The sequence below is a fragment of the Zonotrichia albicollis genome, chromosome 28, assembly GCF_047830755.1.
Source record: "Zonotrichia albicollis isolate bZonAlb1 chromosome 28, bZonAlb1.hap1, whole genome shotgun sequence".
Classification (NCBI taxonomy): Eukaryota; Metazoa; Chordata; class Aves; order Passeriformes; family Passerellidae; genus Zonotrichia; species Zonotrichia albicollis.
This window is the reverse complement of record NC_133846.1, coordinates 4,117,555-4,138,879: the sequence shown is the minus strand read 5'-3', so window position 1 is coordinate 4,138,879 and position 21,325 is coordinate 4,117,555. Positions and strand designations below refer to the sequence as shown.

General features: G+C 51.4%; 1 protein-coding gene and 1 non-coding gene across 7 annotated transcripts; both read right to left on the bottom strand.

The window, feature by feature from the left end:
- Positions 1-1,322: 1,322 nt before the first annotated feature.
- On the bottom strand, positions 1,323-14,800 carry KLHDC8A (kelch domain containing 8A). 6 transcript variants are annotated; one of them, XR_012577081.1, is made up of 10 exons: positions 14,389-14,800; positions 9,578-9,644; positions 8,336-8,724; positions 6,570-6,734; positions 5,673-5,888; positions 4,714-4,815; positions 4,344-4,516; positions 4,233-4,281; positions 2,066-3,324; positions 1,323-1,593 (listed from the first exon to the last, which is right to left on the bottom strand). XR_012577081.1 is itself a non-coding variant. In XM_074527926.1 (9 exons), the coding sequence occupies exons 3-8, from the start codon at positions 8,709-8,711 to the stop codon at positions 4,261-4,263; spliced, it is 1,053 nt and encodes a 350-aa protein (XP_074384027.1). In that variant the 5' UTR covers positions 8,712-8,724; positions 9,578-9,644; positions 14,389-14,800; the 3' UTR covers positions 1,323-3,324; positions 4,233-4,260. The 6 variants fall into 6 exon arrangements, 5 of the variants coding, with proteins under 5 accessions (XP_074384027.1, XP_074384026.1, XP_074384029.1 ...); XM_074527926.1 differs by having other exon boundaries at positions 1,323-3,324; XM_074527925.1 differs by lacking the exons at positions 1,323-1,593; positions 2,066-3,324 and having other exon boundaries at positions 3,629-4,516; positions 14,389-14,796.
- A 5,800-nt stretch (positions 14,801-20,600) lies between these two features.
- TRNAW-CCA (transfer RNA tryptophan (anticodon CCA)) lies at positions 20,601-20,672 on the bottom strand. Its single transcript has one exon. It is a non-coding gene; the product is annotated as a tRNA-Trp (tRNA).
- Between the last annotated feature and the right edge of the window lie 653 nt (positions 20,673-21,325).

The following is a 21,325-nucleotide window of genomic DNA, read 5'->3' as shown; positions in this document are numbered from 1 at the left end:
CTGTCACCCTCTAGGGCACTGGGGATGTCACAGCACAGAAACCCCGAGGCATTTAGAGGAAAAAGAAGAAAAATTCCCCTCAAAAAAACCCCCAAAACCTCCAGAAAAAAAATCCACAAAAAACGCAGACAAAAACCCACAAAAAGCCCACCAAAAAAGCTGGAGCTTTTATTTTCCGATCAGGAAGCGTCTGTCTCTCAGGATGGTGACTCCACATCCGCTCCAGCACCGGCAGATTCCCCAGGAATGGGAACAGCTGGGGGTGACCTCACTGCTGGTGTCCCCACAGGGTTGGGGACATCCCAGGGATGAGGATGGCAGTGACAGAGTGATCCCAGAGCTCAATTCCCATCCCTCTAGAGCGGAATTCCCAGCTGCAGCTGGAGCAGCACTCACACAACCCCACATGGGGCTCCTTTTGGGAACTGCCACCACAAACTGACCCCAAAAAGCAGCACTAACCCCAAAAATATTGTCCCCACCAGCCAGGACCAGCCCAGCAGCGTGTCCTGAGCCCACGGCAAGGTGCAGGAATCGTTTCTGCTCCACCCCATCCTTTGGAAGCTGCTCCTTGAGGAAGTTTCCTGTTTGTGCAGACAGAGTCTGCTCGGGGACGATAAATGAGGATTTTTGGCAGCAGGGCCAGCTCAGCCCTCAGCCTCTGTGCTGGAGCAGCCACCGGGGCTGAAAATCCTCTCAGAACTCCGAGTGTGGGGAGTTCAGCCGAGGACACGGCCGGGATTTTTTTTGTCTCTGGAAAACTCCAAATGCTCGGCTGGGTTGGGATAAATGAGGGGGCACGGAGGGTCCTGGGGACAGAGGGACCAGCCCAGGGCTTCCTGCAGCCCCACAGGGCCAGGTTGGTGTTAAACTCAACATTTATCCAGGGAAAGGAGCTCTGGGACCCTCTCATCCCAAGGGATTCACTGCAGAGCTCCAGCAGGACCCAGTCCCGAGACAATTCCTGGGTACCAGCAGCATCAGGGACTCTTCGGACCCAAATCCAGCCCTTTCCCAGCTCTTGCACTCAAACCCAGCCCTGTCCCAGCCCCTGGACCCAAATCCAGCCCTGTCTCATCTCCAGGGCTTCCTGCAGCCCCACAGGGCCAGATTGGTGATAAACCCAACATTTATCCAGGGAAAAGAGCTCTGGGACCCTCTCATCCCAAGGGATTCACTGCAGAGCTCCAGCAGGACCCAGTCCCGAGAGAATTCCTGGGCAGCAGCATCAGGGACTCTTCGGACCCAAATCCAGTCCTGTCCCAGCTCCTGGACCCAAATCCAGCCCTGTCCCAGCTCTTGCACTCAAACCCAGCCCTGTCCCAGCTCCTGGACCCAAATCCAGCCCTGTCCCAGCTCCAGGGCTTCCTGCAGCCCCACAGGGCCAGGTTGGTGACAAACCCAACATTTATCCAAGGAAAGGAGCTCGGGGCTCTCTCATCCCAAGGGATTCACTGCAGAGCTCCAGCAGGACCCAGCCCTGGAGGCATTTCCTGGGCAGCAGCATCAGGGACTCTTTGGATCCAAATCCATCCCTGTCCCAGCCCCTGGACCCAAATCCAGCCCTGTCCCAGCTCCTGGACCCAAATCCAACTCTTTTTTTCCAGCTCCTGGACCCAAATCCAGCCCTGTCCCAGCTCCAGGGCTTCCTGCAACCTCGCAGGGCCAGGTTGGTGACAAACCCAACATTTATCCAGGGAAAAGAGTTCTGGGACCCTCTCATCCCAAGGGATTCACTGCAGAGCTGCAGCAGGACCCAGTCCCGAGACAATTCCTGGGCAGCAGCATCAGGGACTCTTCGGACCCAAATCCAGTCCTGTCCCAGCTCCTGGACTCAAATCCATCCCTGTCCCAGCTCCTGGACTCAAATCCACCCCTGTCTCATCTCCAGGGCTTCCTGCAGCCCCACAGGGCCAGGTTGGTGATAAACCCAACATTTATCCAAGGAAAGGATCTCGGGGCTCTCTCATCCCAAGGGATTCACTGCAGAGCTCCAGCAGGACCCAGCCCTGGACGCATTTCCTGGGTACCAGCAGCATCAGGGACTCTTCGGACCCAAATCCACCCCTGTCCCAGCTCCTGGACCCAAATCCAGCTCTTTTTTTCCAGCTCCTGGACCCAAATCCAGCCCTGTCCCAGCTCCTGGACCCAAATCCAGCCCTGTCCCAGCTCCTGGACTCAAATCCAGCCCTGTCCCAGCCCCTGGACCCAAATCCAGCCCTGTCTCATCTCCAGGGCTTCCTGCAGCCTCGCAGGGCCAGGTTGGTGATAAACCCAACATTTATCCAGGGAAAGGAGCTCGGGGCTCTCTCATCCCAAGGGATTCACTGCAGAGCTCCAGCAGGACCCAGTCCCGAGACAATTCCTGGGTAGCAGCATCAGGGACTCTTCGGACCCAAATCCAGCCCTGTCCCAGCTCCTGGACTCAAATCCAGCCCTGTCCCAGCCCCTGGACCCAAATCCAGCCCTGTCTCATCTCCAGGGCTTCCTGCAGCCCCACAGGGCCAGATTGGTGATAAACCCAACATTTATCCAGGGAAAAGAGCTCTGGGACCCTCTCATCCCAAGGGATTCACTGCAGAGCTCCAGCAGGACCCAGTCCCGAGAGAATTCCTGGGCAGCAGCATCAGGGATTCTTCGGACCAAAATCCAGCCCTGTCCCAGCTCCTGGACCCAAATCCAGCCCTGTCCCAGCTCCTGGACCCAAATCCAGCCCTGTCCCAGCTCCTGGAGGATGTTTGAGCTCCTCGGGGGTGTCTTTCTACGGGAATAAAATACTGGAGGAGACGCACAGCATCCAGGTTATTTGTTGGGTCTTGCAGTGCCTGAAATGGGATTTTAGAGCCGCGCTGGTGCAGCTTCACCCGGGCAGGGCAGCCCAGGACAGCGGGAGGTGCTGCTGCAGCCACAGCTCGGCCCAGGGATGCCATCTGCTGTTCACAGCTCTGGGAGATCAGGGGTTCACCCAGCCCAAACCAAACCACCCAAACTGCTGAGATCCTCAAGGATGCCATCTGCTGTTCACAGCTCCGGGAGAAACCCAAACCAAACCACCCCAAAGCCGCTGAAATCCTCAAACTCGCCCTGCAGGCACAGCCAGGAGTGCCCAGCCCACCCGAACTGGGCTCAGGGCACATCTCTGGCACCTGGAGTGCCAAAAACAGGGATAGGTTCCAATCAGGAGTCAGAGAGGCACAGGGCCCTGTTCCAGGTGTGTTTCTCCTCCAGATGGGTTCCAATCAGGAGTCAGACAGGCACAGGGGCCTGTTCCAGGTGGGATCCCCACTCAGGTGGGCTCAGATCAGGCACAGGGCCCTGTTCCAGGTGTGTTTCTCCTCCAGATGGGTTCCAATCAGGAGTCAGAGAGGCACAGGTCCCTGTTCCAGGTGGGATTCTCCTCCAGGTGTGCTCAGATCAGGAGTCAGAGAGGCACAGGGCCCTGTTCCAGGTGGGATCCCCCTCAGGTGTGCTCAGATCAGGAGTCAGACAGGCACAGGGCCCTGTCCAAGGTGAGATCCCCCCTAAGATGTGCTCAGATCAGGAGTCAGAGAGGCACAGGGACCTCTTCCAGGTGAGATCCCCCCTCAGGTGGGCTCAGATCAGGCACAGGGCCCTGTTCCAGGTGAGATCCCTTCTCAGGTGGGCTCAGATCAGGCAAAGGGCCCTGTTCCAGGTGTGTTTCTCCTCCAGGTGTGCTCAGATCAGGAATCAGACAGGCACAGGAACCTGTCCAAGGTGAGATTCCCCCCTCAGGTGTGTTCCAATCAGGAGTCAGTCAGGCACAGGGCCCTGTTCCAGGTGTGTTTCTCCTCCAGGTGTGTTCCAATCAGGAGTCAGACAGGCACAGGGGCCTGTTCCAGGTGGGATCCCCATTCAGGTAGATTCCAATCAGGAGTCAGAAAGGCACAGGGCCCTGTCCAAGGTGAGATCCCCCCTAAGATGTGCTCAGATCAGGAATCAGACAGGCACAGGGGCCTGTTCCAGGTGGGATCCCCATTCAGATAGATCCCAATCAGGAGTCAGACAGGCACAGGGGCCTGTTCCAGGTGGGATTCTCATTCAGATGTGTCCCAATCAGGAGTCAGACAGGCACAGGGCCCTATTCCAGGTGGGATTCTCCTCCAGGTGTGCTCAGATCAGGAATCAGACAGGCACAGGGCCCTGTTCCAGGTGGGATCCCCATTCAGATAGATCCCAATCAGGAGTCAGACAGGCACAGGGCCCTGTTCCAGGTGGGATCCCCATTCAGATAGATCCCAATCAGGAGTCAGACAGGCACAGGTCCCTGTTCCAGGTGGGATTCTCCTCCAGGTGTGTCCCAATCAGGAGTCAGACAGGCACAGGGCCTCCACGGCCGTGCTGAGCCCCTGGCTGACGCCCCCCACGGCCAGCAGGCAGTCCCTCAGCACGATGCTGGAGCAGGCGCAGCGCGGGGTGGGCATGGGGGGGAGGCTCTCCCACTTGTTCTTCTCGGGGTGGAAAGCCTCTGCCGACTCCAGCACGCTCGGCTGATTCCCTGGAAGCACAAAGGGAGGCGCTGGATGATCTGGGAAGCACCACGGAGCTTCTCTTGGCTGCTCTGACCCCTTCCCATTACTGGGTTTGTTTTCCCTGCTCCCTCCCACCAGCCAGCACCGGGATTTCTCCCTTTTTTTTGGGATGACAACAATTCCGACAGTTTTATAAAGGATTCCCAGGGTCCCAGAGCCTCACCCAGGCCCCCGGCCACCACAACTCTGCCCCGCAGGTAGCCGGCCACAAAGTCTGCTCGTCTTTTCTTCAGGTAGCAGGAGCGCTCCATCTTCATCCAGCCACCTGGAAGGACAGGACACGCTGGGCTTGTGGGGTCACCCACTCCTGGAAGTGCACCCACCCCTCTGGGTGGAAGGGCAGTTTGGCTGCGTCACCTTGGGGTGATAGAACCCCGTGGGATGGTTGGGTTTGGCCCCTGTTATCCCACTGTTGGATTTCCCATTGCACTCAGTAATCCTGAGTGGGAATTGTCCTCTAAGCTGAGCTCAAGGCAGCAGCAGATGGGAGCTCTGTGCTCTGCAAAGGTGGCAGAGCCCCAAACCCAGCCCTGTGTGTCCCAAACCCCACCCTATGTGCCCCAAACCCATCCTGTGTGCCCAAACCCCAGACCCAGATCTGTGTCCCCAAACCCAGCCCTATGTGTCCCCAAAACCGGATCTGTGTCCTCAAACCCCAAACCCAGTCCTAATGTGCCCCAAACCCAGCCCTGTGTGTCCCCAAACCCAGCCCTATGTGTCCCCAAAACCGGATCTGTGTCCTCAAACCCCAAACCCAGCCCTAATGTGCCCCAAACCCAGCTCTGTATGTCCCCAAACCCAGCCCTGTGTGTCCCCAAACACAGCCATGTGCGTCCTCAAACCCCAAACCCAACCCTATGTCCCCAAACCCATCCCTGTGGCCCCAAACCCAGCCTTGTGTGTCCCCGAAACCAGATCACTGTCCCCAAACCCCAAACCCATCCCTGTGGCCCCAAACCCATCCCTGTGTGTCCCGAAACCCATCCCTGTGACCCCAAACCCCAAACCCAACCCTATGTCCCCAAACCCATCCCTGTGTCCCCAAACCCATCCCTGTGACCCCAGACCCATCCCTGTGTCCCCAAATCCCCCAGGAAGGTCCATGGCCGGTCCAGCTCCCACCTTGCTCCAGGTCGAAGACGTCCACGGTCCTCATGAACTTGGGCTGGCGGTAGAGCCGGCCCTGGCGCAGCCCCCCGAGGCTGAAGAGCTTCTCCTCGGTGGGCACGAAGCTGGAGAAGGCTCTCTTGGTGGGGATGTTGGGGAACCTGGTCCAGGAGCGCGTGTCCGTGTCGAAAACCTCGAAGGCGTTGACGGCGTACTTGGATTGCCTTCCCCCTGGACAGGAGAGGGAATTGGAAAAGAGAGAATTGAAATGGAAAAGAATTGAAATGGAGAGGGAATTGGAAAGGAGGGAATTGGAAAAGAGGGAATTGGAAAAGAGAGAATTGGAAAGGAGGGAATTGGAAAGGAGGGAATTGGAAAGGAGGGAATTGGAATGGAGAGAGAATTGGAAAGGAGGGAATTGGAATGGAGAGAGAATTGGAATGAAGAGGGAGTTGGAAAGGAGGGAATTGGGGAGGAGAGGGAAGTGGAAAGAAAAGGGAATTAGAATGGAGGGAACTGGAATGGAGGGAATTGGAAAAGAGGGAACTGAAATGGAGGGAATTGTAGGAAAAGGAAATTGGAAAGAAGAGGGAATTGGAAAGGGAATTAGAATGGAGAGGGAATTGAAATAAAAAGGGAGTTGGAAAGGAGAGGGAATTGGAAAGGAGAGGGAATTGGAGGAAGAGAAAGGATGCAAAAGGAAGCAAAAGGAAAAAAGTGAAGGAGAAGGAAGAAAAGGAGACAAAAATGAAGGGAAAGGAAGAAGGAAGCAAAAAGATGGAAAAGCAGGGAAAAGAAAAGGGAAGGAGAAAGAAGGAAAAGGAAGAGAGAGGAAGAAAAAAAAAGAGAAGAAGGAGAGAGGATGGAGAAGGAAGGAGAAGGAAGAGAGGAGAAGGCAGGGCTGCTCCTTACCCAGCACGTAGATCTTGGAGCCCCTCAGGATGGACGTGGCCGCGTAGCGGGGGGTGGGCATGGCAGCCAGGGACACCCAGATGTCCTTGAGCACGTCATAGTGCTGCAGGAAGTTGTGGGGCCGCAGGTCCGAGCCCATCCCGCCCGCTGCGTACACCCTGTAGTCTGCATGGGGCAAAAAACCCCAAAAATCCCATTAAATTTTTGCAGGAAAGAACCAGAAATCCATTCCCCCTTCTGCATACACCCTGTAGTCTGGGTGGAAAACACTTGCCTTTGGCCACCACCGAGATGCTCAGAACTTTTTTAGGTGTCCTGGCACAGAACTTTTTCAGGGTCTCCCCATCAGGAGAAGTGTTTCTCAATCTATTATTCTCCTCTATCAAAACCTGCTTCCACCTCTATTCCACCCTCATCTTCTGCATTCTGAGACCTTCCTACCATCTGTGAAACCTCCCAAATTTTCCATGTTTCCCACACTTGCTTTTGGGTGCCACCGAGATGCCCATGGCCACCTCGCAGAGTGAGCTGCACTTTGGGGAAGATTTCCACAATCCACTATTCTATATCATTTTCCCACCTCTATTCCACCATCGGTTTCTGCATTTCAAGACCTTCCTGCCATATGTGAAACTTCCCAAATTTTCCCTCTTTCCCACACTTGCCTTTGGCCACCATGGAGATGCCCATGGCCGCCTCGCGGAGCAAGCTACGCTTTGAGGAAGATTTCCACAATCTATTATTCTCCCATATCAAAACCTGCTTCCATCTCTATTCCACCCTCAGGTTCTTTATTCAGAGACCTTCCTGCCATCTGTGAAACTTCCCAAATTTTTCCTGTTTCCCACACTTGCCTTTGGCTGCCGCCGAGATGCCCATGGCCACCTCATGGAAGCTTTCCACAATTTATTATTCTCCTATATCAAAACTTACTTCCACCTCTACTCAACCCTCATCTTCTACATTCTGAGACCTTCCTGCCAGCTGTGAAACCTCCCAAATTTTCCATGTTTCCCACACTTGCCTTTGGCCGTCATGGAGATGCCCATGGCCGCCTCGCAGAGTGAGCTGCACTTCAGGGAAGATTTCCACAATCCACTATTCTATATCATTTTCCCACCTCTATTCCACCCTCAGGTTCTTTATTCACAGACCTTCCTGCCATCTGTGAAACCTCCCAAATTTTCCCTGTTTCCCACACTTGCCTTTGGCCGCCACGGAGATGCCCATGGCCGCCTCGCGGAGCGAGCTGTGCTTTGAGGAAGTTTTCCACAATCTATTATTCTCCCATATCAAAACCTGCTTCCACCTCTATTCCACCCTCACCTTCTACATTCTGAGACCTTCCTGCCAGCTGTGAAACCTCCCAAATTTTCCATGTTTCCCACACTTGCTTTTGGCCGCCACCAAGATGCCCATGGCCGCCTCGCAGAGTGAGCTGCACTTCAGGGAAGATTTCCACAATCCACTATTCTATATCAAAACATTTTTTCACCTCTATTCCACCCTCAGTTTCTACATTTCAAGACCTTCCTGCCATCTGTGAAACCTCCCAAATTTTCCATGTTTCCCACACTTGCCTTTGGCCGCCACGGAGATGCCCATGGCCGCCTCGCGGAGCGAGCTGCACTTTGGGGAAGATTTCCACAATCCACTATTCTATATCAAAACATTTTTTCACCTCTATTCCACCCTCAGGTTCTTTATTCAGAGACCTTCCTGCCATCTGTGAAACCTCCCAAATTTTTCATGTTTCCCACACTTGCCTTTGGCCGCCACGGAGATGCCCATGGCCGCCTCGCGGAGCGAGCTGCGCTTCCTCCAGCGCCCTTCGTCCGTGTTGTACATCTCCACCACCTTCAGCGGCAGCTGGTTGGCGCCCACGCCGCCGATCACCATGATCCTCTTGCCCAGCACGGTGACGGCCACGCCGGCCCTGGCCGTGGGCATGGCGGGCAGCGCTGCCCACTGGTCGGCCTCGGGCGAGTAGACCTCGAAGGAATCCACGGCGACGCCGTTGTCGTCGCAGCCGCCCACGGCGAACACCTGCCCGCCCGCCTCCACCAGCGTGGAGTAAACCCTGCGGCTGGGCAGCGGCGCCAGGGACTTCCACTGGAAGTCCTTGGTGCTGGGCAGCTCCATGGTGGGGTTGGTGCTGGAAAAAAAAGAGAATTCCGGAATTGTTGAGGGTGGAAAAGTTCGCCAGGATCGGCCAAGTTGTGTCACTGAGTGACACCTCCAGGGATGGGCGCTCCAAACCCCCCTGGGCAGCCCCTTCCAGCCCTTTCCATGAGGAAATTCCTGCTGCTGTCCAACCTGAGCCTCCCCAGCCCAGCCTGAGGCCGTTCCCTCTCCTCCTGTCCCTGTTCCCTGGGATGAGATCCCAAATCCCCCCCGGCTGTGCCCTCCTGGCAGGGAGTTGTGCAGAGCCAGAAATTCCCCCTGAGCCTCCTTTGCTCCGGGCTGAGCCCCTGCCCAGCTCCCTCAGGACCCTCCAAACCCTGCCCAGCTCCCTCAGGACCCTGCAAACCCTGCCCAGCTCCCTCAGGACCCTCCAAACCCTTCCCAGCTCCCTCAGGACTCTCCAAACCCTTCCCAGCTCCCTCAGGACCCTCCAAACCCTGCCCAGCTCCCTCAGGACCCTCCAAACCCTTCCCAGCTCCCTCAGGACCCTCCAAACCCTTCCCAGCTCCCTCAGGACTCTCCAAACCCTTCCCAGATCCTTCAGGATTCTCCAAACCCTTTCAAGGTTTCTCCAAACCCTTCCCAGCTCCCTCAGGACTCTCCAAACCCATCCCCATCTCCATTCCCTTCCCTGGTCTCGCTCCAGCCCCAAAATGTTCCTCCTGAACTGAGGGAAAACCCCAGAGTGCGAACCTCACTTTGCCAGGAGCAGAGCAGGACCAGAGCTGCCCCTGCCACTGCCATCTGTCCCCTGTGCCACCCCCAGAGCGCCACTGTCGCCTGTCCCCTGTGTCACCGCCACCCCCCCCGAGCAGCACCGCCACCTTTCAGCGCCTCTCCATCAATGCCGCGGCTCCGGAGCCGCCTCAGCAGCTCACGCAGAGACCGAGCCTAAAAATAAAACAAAACAGAAAGAGGTGAGAAAACAAAAAACAAAAAAACCAAAAAAAAAAAAAAAAAAACACAAAAAAAAAAAAACCCCAAAAAAACAAAAAAAAAAAAACCCAAAAAAACCCAAAAAAAAAAAAAAACCAAAAAAAAAAAACCAAAAAACAAAAAACAAAAAAAAAAAAAAAAAAAAAAAAAAAAAAACCCCACACACAAAAAAAGAAAAAACAAAACCCAAGCCAGGCGAGAAGGTTGGAGTCAGCTCGTTCTGCTGCTTCCCCTGCCCGCAGGTGACTCCAAACCGGGCTCTGCTCCTTCCATCCCTGTTTTCCTGCCGGCTGGGGAGCTTTTCCTGCTCTCACCCACCGGATTCATCCCCCGACCTTCCTCTCATCCCCGCCCTGAGGAACGCGAACCCCGGCTCTGCAATCCTGGGAATGCGAACCCCGGCTCTGCAATCCTGGGAGCAGAGGGCTGGGAACGCGCGGTCATTGCTCCATCTCCTCTCTCCTTCATTAAGCGCCATGCAGATGAGCTTAATTAGCGAGAGAGGGCGAAGGGAGAGGGACAAGGAAGGAAAATCCTTCCCACCCTTCCCACCCAACCCCGAGTCTCCATAAAATCTGATTAATCCGAGCAGGGCTGTTTGTTTTTAGTATTATTTATCATCCCAAATAAATGCTCAGGAGCGCACCAAGCATCATTTATTGCATGAGGAATTAATAAATAAATGGTGAAATCCTGCTTGGGTATGAGGAATTAATAAATAAATGGTGAAATCCTGCTTGGGTATGAGGAATTAATAAATAAATGGAGAAATCCTGCTTGGGTATGAGGAATTAATAAATAAATGGAGAAATCCTGCTTGGCCTCGCACCCTCCAGCAGCAGGGACAATTCCCAGGGCAATTCCTGGAAATTCCTGGCTCCAGGGGGACAAAGGGACACAAAACCACGACAAAAAGCAGCAGCAGCAGCACCTCAAGCCTCCCAGAATCCAAGGAAAAATGAGAGAGCAGCAGCCCGGACTGCTCTGCCCTCCCTTGAGCTGCATCCCCAGGATTTGTGCCCTGGCAGATCCAAAATTCTGCCCCCTTGGATGACTGATTTCCTTTCCAAGTGAATTTTCATGGATAAATTCACCCTGGGCTGGCTAATTAGCAAAGCAGAGCCGGCTCCTGTTTTCAGGAGCCCGATGGATTTGTGTCCAAGGAATTTCAGCTCCTGTTTCCAGGAGCTCGATGGATTTGTGTCCAAGGAATTTCAGCTCCTGTTTTCAGGAGCCCGATGGATTTGTGTCCAAGGAATTTCAGCTCCTGTTTCCAGGAGCTCGATGGATTTGTGCCCAAAGAATTTCAGCTCCTGTTTCCAGGAGCCCGATGGATTTGTGCCCAAGGAATTTCAGCTCCTGTTTCCAGGAGCTCGATGGATTTGTGTCCAAGGAATTTCAGCTCCTGTTTCCAGGAGCTCGATGGATTTGTGTCCAAGGAATTTCAGCTCCTGTTTCCAGGAGCTCAATGGATTTGTGTCCAAGGAATTTCAGCTCCTGTTTCCAGGAGCTCGATGGATTTGCATCCAGGCATTCCTGCCCTCTATTCCTTCAAACCCAAACTGCTGGGATGAGACACAACCAGCGCCACCCCGGTTCCTGCCAGCATCACAACCTGGGGCCGGGCAATTTCTCCATCCAAATTTCTCCATCCCCCAAGGAGCTCACAGGAGCAGGATTTTGGATCCTTTGGAGCTGATTCCCAAAATTTTGCTCCTGCATCGCACAAGGAGCTCAGAGGAATGGGATTTTGGATCTTTTGGAGCCAATTCCCAAATTTCTGCTCCTGCATCCCACGAGGAGCTCACAGGAGAGGGATTTTGGATCTTTTGGAGCTGATTCCCAAAATTCCTTTCCCTGCATCCCACAGGAGCAGGATTTTGGATCCTTTGGAGCCAATTCCCAAAATTTTGCTCCTGCAGCTCAGGGATCAGCTGGGTTCTGGGGATGAAAGGAACAGCCCCCAGATTTCTGCTCCTGCATCCCACAAGGAGCTCACAGGAGCGGGATTTTGGATCTTTTGGAGCTGATTCCCAAAATTCTGGTCTTGCATCCCACAAGGAGCTCACAGGAGTGGGATTTTAGATCCTTTGGAGCTGATTCCCAAAATTCTGGTCTTGCATCCCATGAGGAGCTCACAGGAGCAGGATTTTGGATCCTTTGGAGCTGATTCCCAAAATTCTGGTCTTGCATCCCACAAGGAGCTCAGAGGAATGGGATTTTGGATCCTTTGGAGCCGATTCCCAAAATTTCTTTCCCTGCACCCCAAAAAGAGCTCAGAGGAGCAGGATTTTGGATCTTTTGGGGCTGATTCCCAAAATTTCTTTCCCTGCACCCCAAAAGGAGCTCAGAGGAGCAGGATTTTGGATCTTTTGGAGCTGATTCCCAAAATTCTGGTCTTGCATCCCACAAGGAGCTCACAGGAACGGGATTTTAGATCCTTTGGAGCCAATTCCCAAAATTCTGCTCCCTGCAGCTCAGGGACCAGCCGGGAGTTCTGGGGATGAAAGGAACAGACCCCAAATTCTGCTCCTGCATCACACAAGGAGCTCACAGGAGCAGGATTTTGGACCCTTTGGAGCCAATTCCCAAAATTCTGCTCCTGCATCCCACAAGGAGCTCACAGGAGCGAGATTTTGGATCCTTTGGAGCCAATTCCCAAAATTTTTTTCCCTGCACCTCAAAAGGAGCTCACAGGAATGGGATTTTGGATCCTTTGGAGCCGATTCCCCAAATTTCTTTTCCTGCATCCCACAGGAGCAGGATTTTGGATCTCTTGGAGCCAATTCCCAAAATTTTGCTCCTGCAGCTCAGGGATCAGCTGGGTTCTGGGGATGAAAGGAACAGCCCCCAGATTTCTGCTCCTGCATCCCACAAGGAGCTCACAGCAGCAGGATTTTGGACCCTTTGGAGCCAATTCCCAAAATTTCTTTTCCTGCACCCCAAAAGGAGCTCAGAGGAGCAGGATTTTGGATCCTTTGGAGCTGATTCCCAAAATTTCTTTCCCTGCATCCCCCAAGGAGCTCAGAGGAGCAGGATTTTAGATCCTTTGGAGCTGATTCCCAAATTTCTGCTCCTGCATCCCACAAGCAGCTCACAGGAATGGGATTTTGGATCCTTTGGAGCCAATTCCCAAAATTTCTGCTCCTGCATCCCACGAGGACCTCACAGGAGCAGGATTTTGGATCCTTTGGAGCCAATTCCCAAAATTTCTGCTCCTGCATCCCACGAGGACCTCACAGGAGCGGGATTTTGGATCCTTTGGAGCTGATTCCCAAAATTTCTTTCCCTGCATCCCACAAGCAGCTCACAGGAATGGGATTTTGGATCCTTTGGAGCCAATTCCCAAAATTCTGCTCCCGCATCGCACAAGGAGCTCACAGGAGCAGGATTTTGGATCCTTTGGAGCCAATTCCCAAAATTCTGCTCCCTGCAGCTCAGGGATCAGCCGGGAGTTCTGGCGACGAAAGGAACAGCCCCGGCAGCTGGGAATGAAAGGAACAGGCTCGGAATTATCAGCCGGGGATTCCTGACCCCCCCTCCCCGCCTCAGCTCCCTCGCCATAGTAACAACCACCCGGAACATCACAACAACAACAACAAACCCTCACCGCCTCCCCGCCTCTGCCTGGAAAAAAACCGGCAGAAAAAGAGCGAAAATATCGGATTTGGAAAGGATTTCATGGTGTGGGGCAGAGCAGCGCTCTGAGCTGGGTTGTGCCCCCCAACCTGAGCATCCTTTGGGATGCAGGAGGGGCTGGGGGGCTCCGGATTCGCCCCTTCCCCCATGCCGGTCCCTCTCCAGGCTCCTCCTGGCAGCTGCGATCTCCTGATGGGAGGGACGAGGGTTGTGGAAGGAAATATTCCCGTCGGGAATCCAATATTTCCTGGCACACCGGTGTCAGGGGTGTCACAGCTCCGGGACGGGGGGGAGGAAAAACCTGCTTTGTTTTTTGAAAGAGCTCAAATCGTCCTTTTTGAAACCCTGAGTGGGGGTGAAAAATCAGCAGAGCAAGGTGAGGTTTGCTCGTGTCACAGCTGAGCTCAGGAGTTTGAATTTAATATGAATAATTTAATTTAATTCAAATAATTTAATTTAAATAATTTGATTTATTTTAATTTAATTCAAGAGCAAGGACCCACCTGCAAGGGCAAAGGGTTTCCCTTCCCCACCCAGCTCCCACCAGGATCCTAAATCCCCTTTCTTGTCCCCAAAATCTCCCTCTGCCCCAGCAGCACGGGTCAAACACACAAACGCTTTTCCAAGCCCTCGGGTTGTGTTTCCAGAGCTCTTTTTTCTCTTTATTTCAGCCGCAGAGGGAACGGGAAGAGCTCGGGCCAGATCACAGCTGGGGGAGGTCACAGCGACCCCATCCCTGCCGGGCCTGGTCTGGGAGAAAGGCTGGAAAAATGGGATCGGGGATGCTGGGAGGAAAAAAACTGAAAATTTGGGATTTTTTGGGGAAAAAAAAGTATGGGAAAACCAATATTTTTCCACAAAAGGTAAGGAAAAAAAAAAAATTATCGTTCCCCACGCAATTTTTGGAAGAGAAACACAAACTCCAAGCTTTGTTGGTGGCTGTTCCTGAAAAGCCTGGGAGGACACAGGATCCCGAAGCATCTCCCTCCCAAACGAGCTCCAGGCAGGAATTCCCTCCCCTCCCTCCTTCCTTTGCCCAGGATTTCTCGGGAATACTCACAGCTCATGGCTGGAAATGCTCCGGATTCTCCCAAACCCTCCGAGCATCCCCTTCCTCCCACTCCCCGCCGGGCTGCGAGCGGCGCCGGGAGCAGCCAGGGCTGGGATTCACTGCGTGGGAAGAGAAAAGGGGAGGAAAAAAATTAAATAAATAAATAAAAAATTAAAATAAATCCGCGCAAATCCAGCGGCGCTGCTGTTCCCCGTGTGGAAGATGTAGGACACTGAGGGCGGGGAGGGTTTCCCCAGCTGGGCTCCTCCTCGGGGCTGTGCGTGCCAATTCCCGGCGTTCCCGATCCATCCCTGAGCCTTTTATGGCTCCCCACGCTCGCACAGGATGTTCTGGAACGGCCGCGCTGCCCGCCCTAAAAAAGGCACCGCAGGAATTCTGGACAAAAATCGGGAAAGCCGGAGCTGGGAGGAGAAAGAGGTGTCTGGGGAGGGATGGGTGGATCCACGAGGGAAGAGCCCATCCCGTGGATGTCACCCAAAAATGGGGGAAGTGGGCGCGGCGAGGGCGGCTTGGGGTGGGAGAACCCCAAAATTCCGTTCCTGCATCCCACAGGGAGCTTGGAGGAGCGGGGTGTTGGAGCCTCTGAAACCAATTCCCAAAATTCTGCTCCCTGTATCCCATAAGTTTGGAGGAGCGGGATGTTGGAGCCTCTGGAGCTGATTCCCAAAATTCTGCTCCTGCATCCCACAAACTTGGAGGAGTGAGATATTGGAGCCTGTGGATTCCCAAAATTCTGCTCCCCATATCCCACAAACTTGGAGGAGTGGGATATTGGGGCCCTTGGAGCAGATTCCCAAAATTCTGCTCCTGCATCCCACAGGGACCTCACAGGAGCGAGATATTCCACAGAAGCCTTTGGAACCAATTCCCAAAATTTCTTTCTCTGTATCCCACAGGGAGCTCAGAGGAAAAGGATGTGGGAGTCTTTGGGGCCAATTCCCAAAATTTTCCTCCCACATCCCACAAGGAGCTTGGAGGAGCAGGATTTTGGAGCCTTTGGAGCGGATTCCCAAAATTCTGCTCCTGCATCCCACAAACTCACAGGAGTGGGATTTTGGACCCTTTGGAGACAATCCCCAAAATTCTGCTCCCCACATCCCACAAACTCAGAGGAGCGGGATATTGGAGCCCTTGGAGCAGATTCCCAAAATTCTGCTCCTGCATCCCACAAGGAGCTCGGAGCAGTGAGATTTTGGACCCTTTGGAGCCGATTCCCAAAGGAGCTTGGAGGAAAGGGATGTGGGAGCCTTTGGGGCCAATTCCCAAAATTTTTCTCCTACATCCCACAAGGAGCTTAGAGGAGCAGGATTTTGGAGCCTCTGGGAAATTTTGATTCCCAAAATTTCTTTCCCTATATCCCAGAAGGAGCTTGGAGGACTGGGATGCTGGAGCCTGTGGATTCCCAAAATTCTGCTCCTGCATCCCACAAACTCACAGAGACCCTTTGGAGACAATCCCCAAAATTCTGCGTCCCACATCCCACAAACTCAGAGGAGCGGGATATTGGGGCCCTTGGAGCAGATTCCCAAAATTCTGCTCCTGCATCCCACAAGGACCTCACAGGAACGAGATATTGAAGCCTTTGGAGCCAATTCCCAAAATTTCTTTCCCTGCATCCCACAAGGAGCTCAGAGCAGGGGAATGCTGGACCCTTTGGAGATGATTCCCAAAATTCTGCTCCTTCATCCCAAAAGGAGCTCAGAGGAGCAGGATGTTGGAGCCCTTGGAGCTGATTCCCAAAATTTCTTTCCTTGAATCCCACAAGGAGCTCGGAGGAAAAGGATGTGGGAGTCTTTGGGGCCAATTCCCAAAATTCTGCTCCTGCATCCCACAAGGAGCTCGGAGCAGTGAGATTTTGGACCCTTTGGAGCTGATTCCCAAAGGAGCTTGGAGGAAAGGGATGTGGGAGCCTTTGGGGCCAATTCCCAAAATTTTTCTCCTACATCCCACAAGGAGCTTGGAGGAGCAGGATTTTGGAGCCTCTGGGAAATTTTGATTCCCAAAATTTCTTTCCCTATATCCCAGAAGGAGCTTGGAGGACTGGGATGCTGGAGCCTGTGGATTCCCAAAATACTGCTCCTGCATCCCACAAACTCACAGGGACCCTTTGGAGACAATCCCCAAAATTCTGCTCCCCACATCCCACAAGCTCAGAGGAGCGGGATACTGGAGCCCTTGGAGCAGATTCCCAAAATTTCTCTCCCTGCATCCCACAAGGACCTCACAGGAACGAGATATTGAAGCCTTTGGAGCCAATTCCCAAAATTTCTTTCCCTGTATCCCACAAGGAGCTTAGAGCAGGGGAATGCTGGACCCTTTGGAGCTGATTCCCAAAATTCTGCTCCTTCATCCCAAAAGGAGCTCAGAGGAGCAGGATGTTGGAGCCCTTGGAACTGATTCCCAAAATTTCTTTCCTTGAATCCTACAAGGAGCTCGGAGGAAAAGGATGTGGGAGTCTTTGGGGCCAATTCCCAAAATTTTCCTCCCACATCCCACAAGGAACTTGGAGGAGCAGGATGCCGGAACGTTTGGAGCTGAATCCCAAAGTTCTGCTCCTGCATCCCACAAACTCAGACTGGGATGTTGAAACCTGTGGATTCCCAAAATTCTGCTCCTGCATCCCAAAAGGAGCTTGGAGGAGTGGGAACTTTGATCCTTTGGAGCTGATTCCCAAAATTTCTCTCCCTGCATCCCACAAGGAGCTCACAGGAGCAGGATTTTGGAACTTCTGGAGCTGATTCCCAAAATTCTGCTCCCTCATCCCACAGGGAGCTCACAGGAGCAGGATTTTGGAGGCTTTGGAGCCAATTCCCATCCTGTCACCCATCCCAGGATTTTTCTTCCCTGACCTGGTTCTATCCAAAGCTGTTAAAATCATCTTTTTCTCCTCAAAGTGCTGCAGAACAACTTTGTGGAAAAATCCTACAAGGATTATTTTATTTTTTGGTGGTGCCCCCAAAAAAAAGCAGATTTTTTGTTTACCTCACCCCGCTTGGGAATGATAAAGGAAGTGTTGATGTTAAAGTGAAAAAATAAATTATTAAAAGTCCTGAAAATCGATAAAATCCCTGCAATTCCACATCTGTTTCCATGGGAACAGCAGGAGAGGGACAGGAATTCCTGCAGATGACACCAGGGAGGTTTTAATTCCCAAATTTAATTCCCTTTTCCTCACCTGTGGCACCTCAGGCTGAGCCAATTCCATCCCAAAATCATTCCTGGGATGGGAAATGAGGGAAGAGCTGAAGGAGGATAAAAAATGGGGGGAAAATGGGAAAAATCAGCTGTGGAAATGGAGAAAAAAGGGGTTTTGGTTGGGTTTTTTTATTGAAGAAATAAGAATAAGAATAAGAATAAGAATAAGAATAAGAATAAGAGTAAGAATAAGAATAAGAATAATCATCATCATCATCTTGAAACAATAATAGCATTTCAAGTAATAATTTAATTAATTGAATAACAATAATTTTAATAACGATCTAAAATAAAATATATAATTTTAATAATTTTTTTAAAAAAATGTTGTGGGTAAAGAGGGAAAACGGATTCTTTTTGCAGATAAAAAAGGAAAACAGGGATTTTCATAAACAGGGATTTTCAGGGAAAACAGAGAAATGCAGGGGGTGGGAGATCCCTAATTTTTCCCAGAGATTTTTCAAGCTGACAGTTAATTAAGGAGTTAATTAAGGAATTTTTCAGTACAGGGAGTGCCTTAATTGGTGCAGACAGGAGCCCAGAACTCTGGGATTTCTCCGTCAGATTTTCACCCGTGGGGAGAAATCCACCAGCTGTGCCCGCCCGAGTGACAAATGCGGGGAGACAGCGGTCCAGGCAGGCAGGAACTGGGAAAATATAGGGGAAAAAGGGAAAAACAACCCAAAAATCATCCAAAACCCCTCCCAAACACCACCCCAAAACCGTTGCAAAAACCACCCCAAATCCACCACAAAACCATCCCAAAAACCAACCCAAAACCCATCCAAAACTCATCCAAAACCATCCCAAAACCCTCCCAAAAGCATCCCAAAAAACATCCCAAAACTCATCCTAAAACCCACCCCGAAAACCATCCCAAAAATACCCCAAAACCCACCCCGAACACCACCTCAAAACCATCCCAAAACCACCTGAAACCTTCACCAAACCATCCCAAAACTCATCCCAAAACACCCCAAACCACCCCAAAAACCATCCCAAAAACCACCACAAACACCACACAAAAACCACACCAAAACCGTTGCAAAAATCACCCCAAAACCACCCCAAAATCTATCTTAAAACCATCCCAAAACCATCCCAAACACCACCCCAAAATTCATCCCAAACCACCCCAAACCACCCCAAAACCACCCCAAAAACCATCCCAAAAACCACCACAAGCGCCACACAAAAACCACCCCAAAACCATTGCAAAAATCACCCCAAAACCTCCCCAAAATCTATCTTAAAACCTCCCCAAAACCATCCCAAACACCACCCCAAACGCCGCCCCAAAACTACCCCAAAATTCATCCCAAACCATCCCAAACACCACACAAAAACCATCCCAAACCCACCCCAAACACCACACAAAAACCACCCCAAAACCACCCCAAAATTCATCCCAAACCATCCCAAAAACCACCCCAAAATTTATCCCAAACCACCCCAAAAACCACCCCAAAATTCATCCCAAAACCACCCCAAAATTCATCCCAAACCACCCCAAAAACCACCCCAAAATTTATCCCAAACCACCCCAAAAACCACCCCAAAATTCATCCCAAAATTCATCCAAAACCACCCCAAAAACCATCCCAAAACCACCCCAAAATTCATCCCAAACCACCCCAAAAACCACCCCAAAAACCATCCCAAAACCATTGCAAAAATCACCCCAAAACCTCCCCAAAATTCATCCCAAACCATCCCAAACACCACCCCAAAAACCACCCCAAAACCACCCCAAAATTCATCCCAAACCAGCCCAAACACCACCCCAAAAACCATCCCAAAACCATCCCAAAAACCATCCCAAACCCACCCCAAACACCACAAAAAAACCACCCCAAAACCATTGCAAAAATCACCCCAAAACCTCCCCAAAAACCATCCCAAACCATCCCAAACACCACCCCAAAAACCACCCCAAAACCACCCCAAAATTTATCCCAAACCACCACAAACACCACCCCAAAATTCATGCCAAACCACCCCAAGCACCACTCCAAAAACCACCCCAAAAACCATCCCAAACCCACCCCAAACACCACCAGAGCTCTTCCACCCAACCCTATTAAATCTCAGAAAATCCCATACAATCTGATTTTTACACCGATTTTCCCCGCAGCTGCTCCTGGCCCCGATCTCCACCCGGGCCGTCAATGATTAACCCTGAGGAGCAAAGTCCCCCTGCCCTCTCCTTTTCCTTTGGATCATTCCCAAACCAAACTCCGGGATAAATCCAGGGATTTTCTGCCCCACTCTGGGATTTATGGCCAGGGATGCAGGGGATGACCCCCAAAAATTAAATAAAATTTAATAAATTAAAGTTTATTAATAAATAAATTAATATTTCATGAATTACTAATTAATAAATATTTATTAATTGCTGCCCAATAAATTAAATTTAAATTCCAATATTGAATGGAAATGGATATATAAAAATAGATAGAAATGTTTTAAATTTTTATAAAAATATATATTAATTATATATTATTATTATTATATAGAATCACTTTATTTATTTATTTGGTTATGTTATGTCATGTTATAATTATGTTATATTGTATTATATTATGTTATGTTGTAATATATTATATTATAACATATTATATTATATTGTAATATAAATATGCTATAATTATGTTATATGTTATATGTTATATGTTATATGTTATATATGATATATTATATATTATTTAATTATTACTTATATTATATTATATTATATTATATTATATTATATTATATTATATTATATTATATTATATTATATTATATTTCTTCCCACCCTGCCCTCCTTTCATGGGGACAAAATCGAAATGCAAGGAGAACCCACAGAACCCCGTACACTGCGTTCACCCCCAAACATCCAGGATCGCACCCCGAACCCCTCAAACCCTGGAATCAAAGCCTGAAAATTCCCTTTAATCACAAATTTTTTATTTTTTAAGTTTTTTCTTTCCCCGCGGTGAAAAAGGGAGCCCCGACAGGGCCCTTGACCCCGACGTGATTCGAACACGCAGCCTTCTGATCTGGAGTCAGACGCGCTACCGTTGCGCCACGAGGTCCCGGCAGCGCCACCGCCGCCGGTGCTGTTAAACCCTCAGCGCCGCCCCCGCGCCGCCTCCCACTGCACTTCGGTAATTCTCCGTGCACAGGGAATTCTCCGCGCACCGGAAATCTCTCGTACACCGGGAATTCTCCGCGTTCCGGACGTTCCGGATTTCCCGGGATGGTCCCGGAGCGGCCGCCATGAGGGCTCCGCTCCCGCCCGCCGCGCTGGCCACGCCCCCTCCCCACAGCGGCACGTGTGGGCTGTACCACCCGCAGAGGGGTGGAGGGGTGGCGCGGGCGCACCAGCTGCGCACTGCAGCGGCGGGGAGGAGAAATCCCCCCTCCCTGGCCCGCGGTGGGCTGCGCGGGTTTAAAGGGGCCGCGCATGGAGAGGGGCCCGGGACGGGCGGAGAGCTGGGGGCGTTCTCAGGGTGCTGGAACCCCGGGCTTTATTCATGATTTATATAACAAATTTATTTATTTATTTATTTCAAAATAAATAATAATTTAATTATTAATAAAATAATGATCATATTATATAGTATGCAATAATAAAGAGATTTGGGGAATGGATCATGGCAGAAAATCCTCCAGAAAATTATAAATCCCAGCCAGAGATGCTCATTAGGATGGGCCCAATAAATAATTATTCAAATTAACCTGCTGG

What these genes read in the sequence shown, in the direction of transcription:
- KLHDC8A (XM_074527926.1), bottom strand. Translation starts at nt 8,711, where the DNA reads ATGGAGCTGCCCAGCACCAAGGACTTCCAGTGGAAGTCCCTGGCGCCG. An exon ending in CATCTCCGTGGCGGCCAAAG is followed by an intron (nt 6,735 to 8,335) that starts GCAAGTGTGGGA and finishes TGCCCCATGCAG; the next exon opens with ACTACAGGGTGTACGCAGCG. An exon ending in TGTGGTGGCCGGGGGCCTGG is followed by an intron (nt 4,517 to 4,713) that starts GTGAGGCTCTGG and finishes TTGTGCTTCCAG; the next exon opens with GGAATCAGCCGAGCGTGCTG.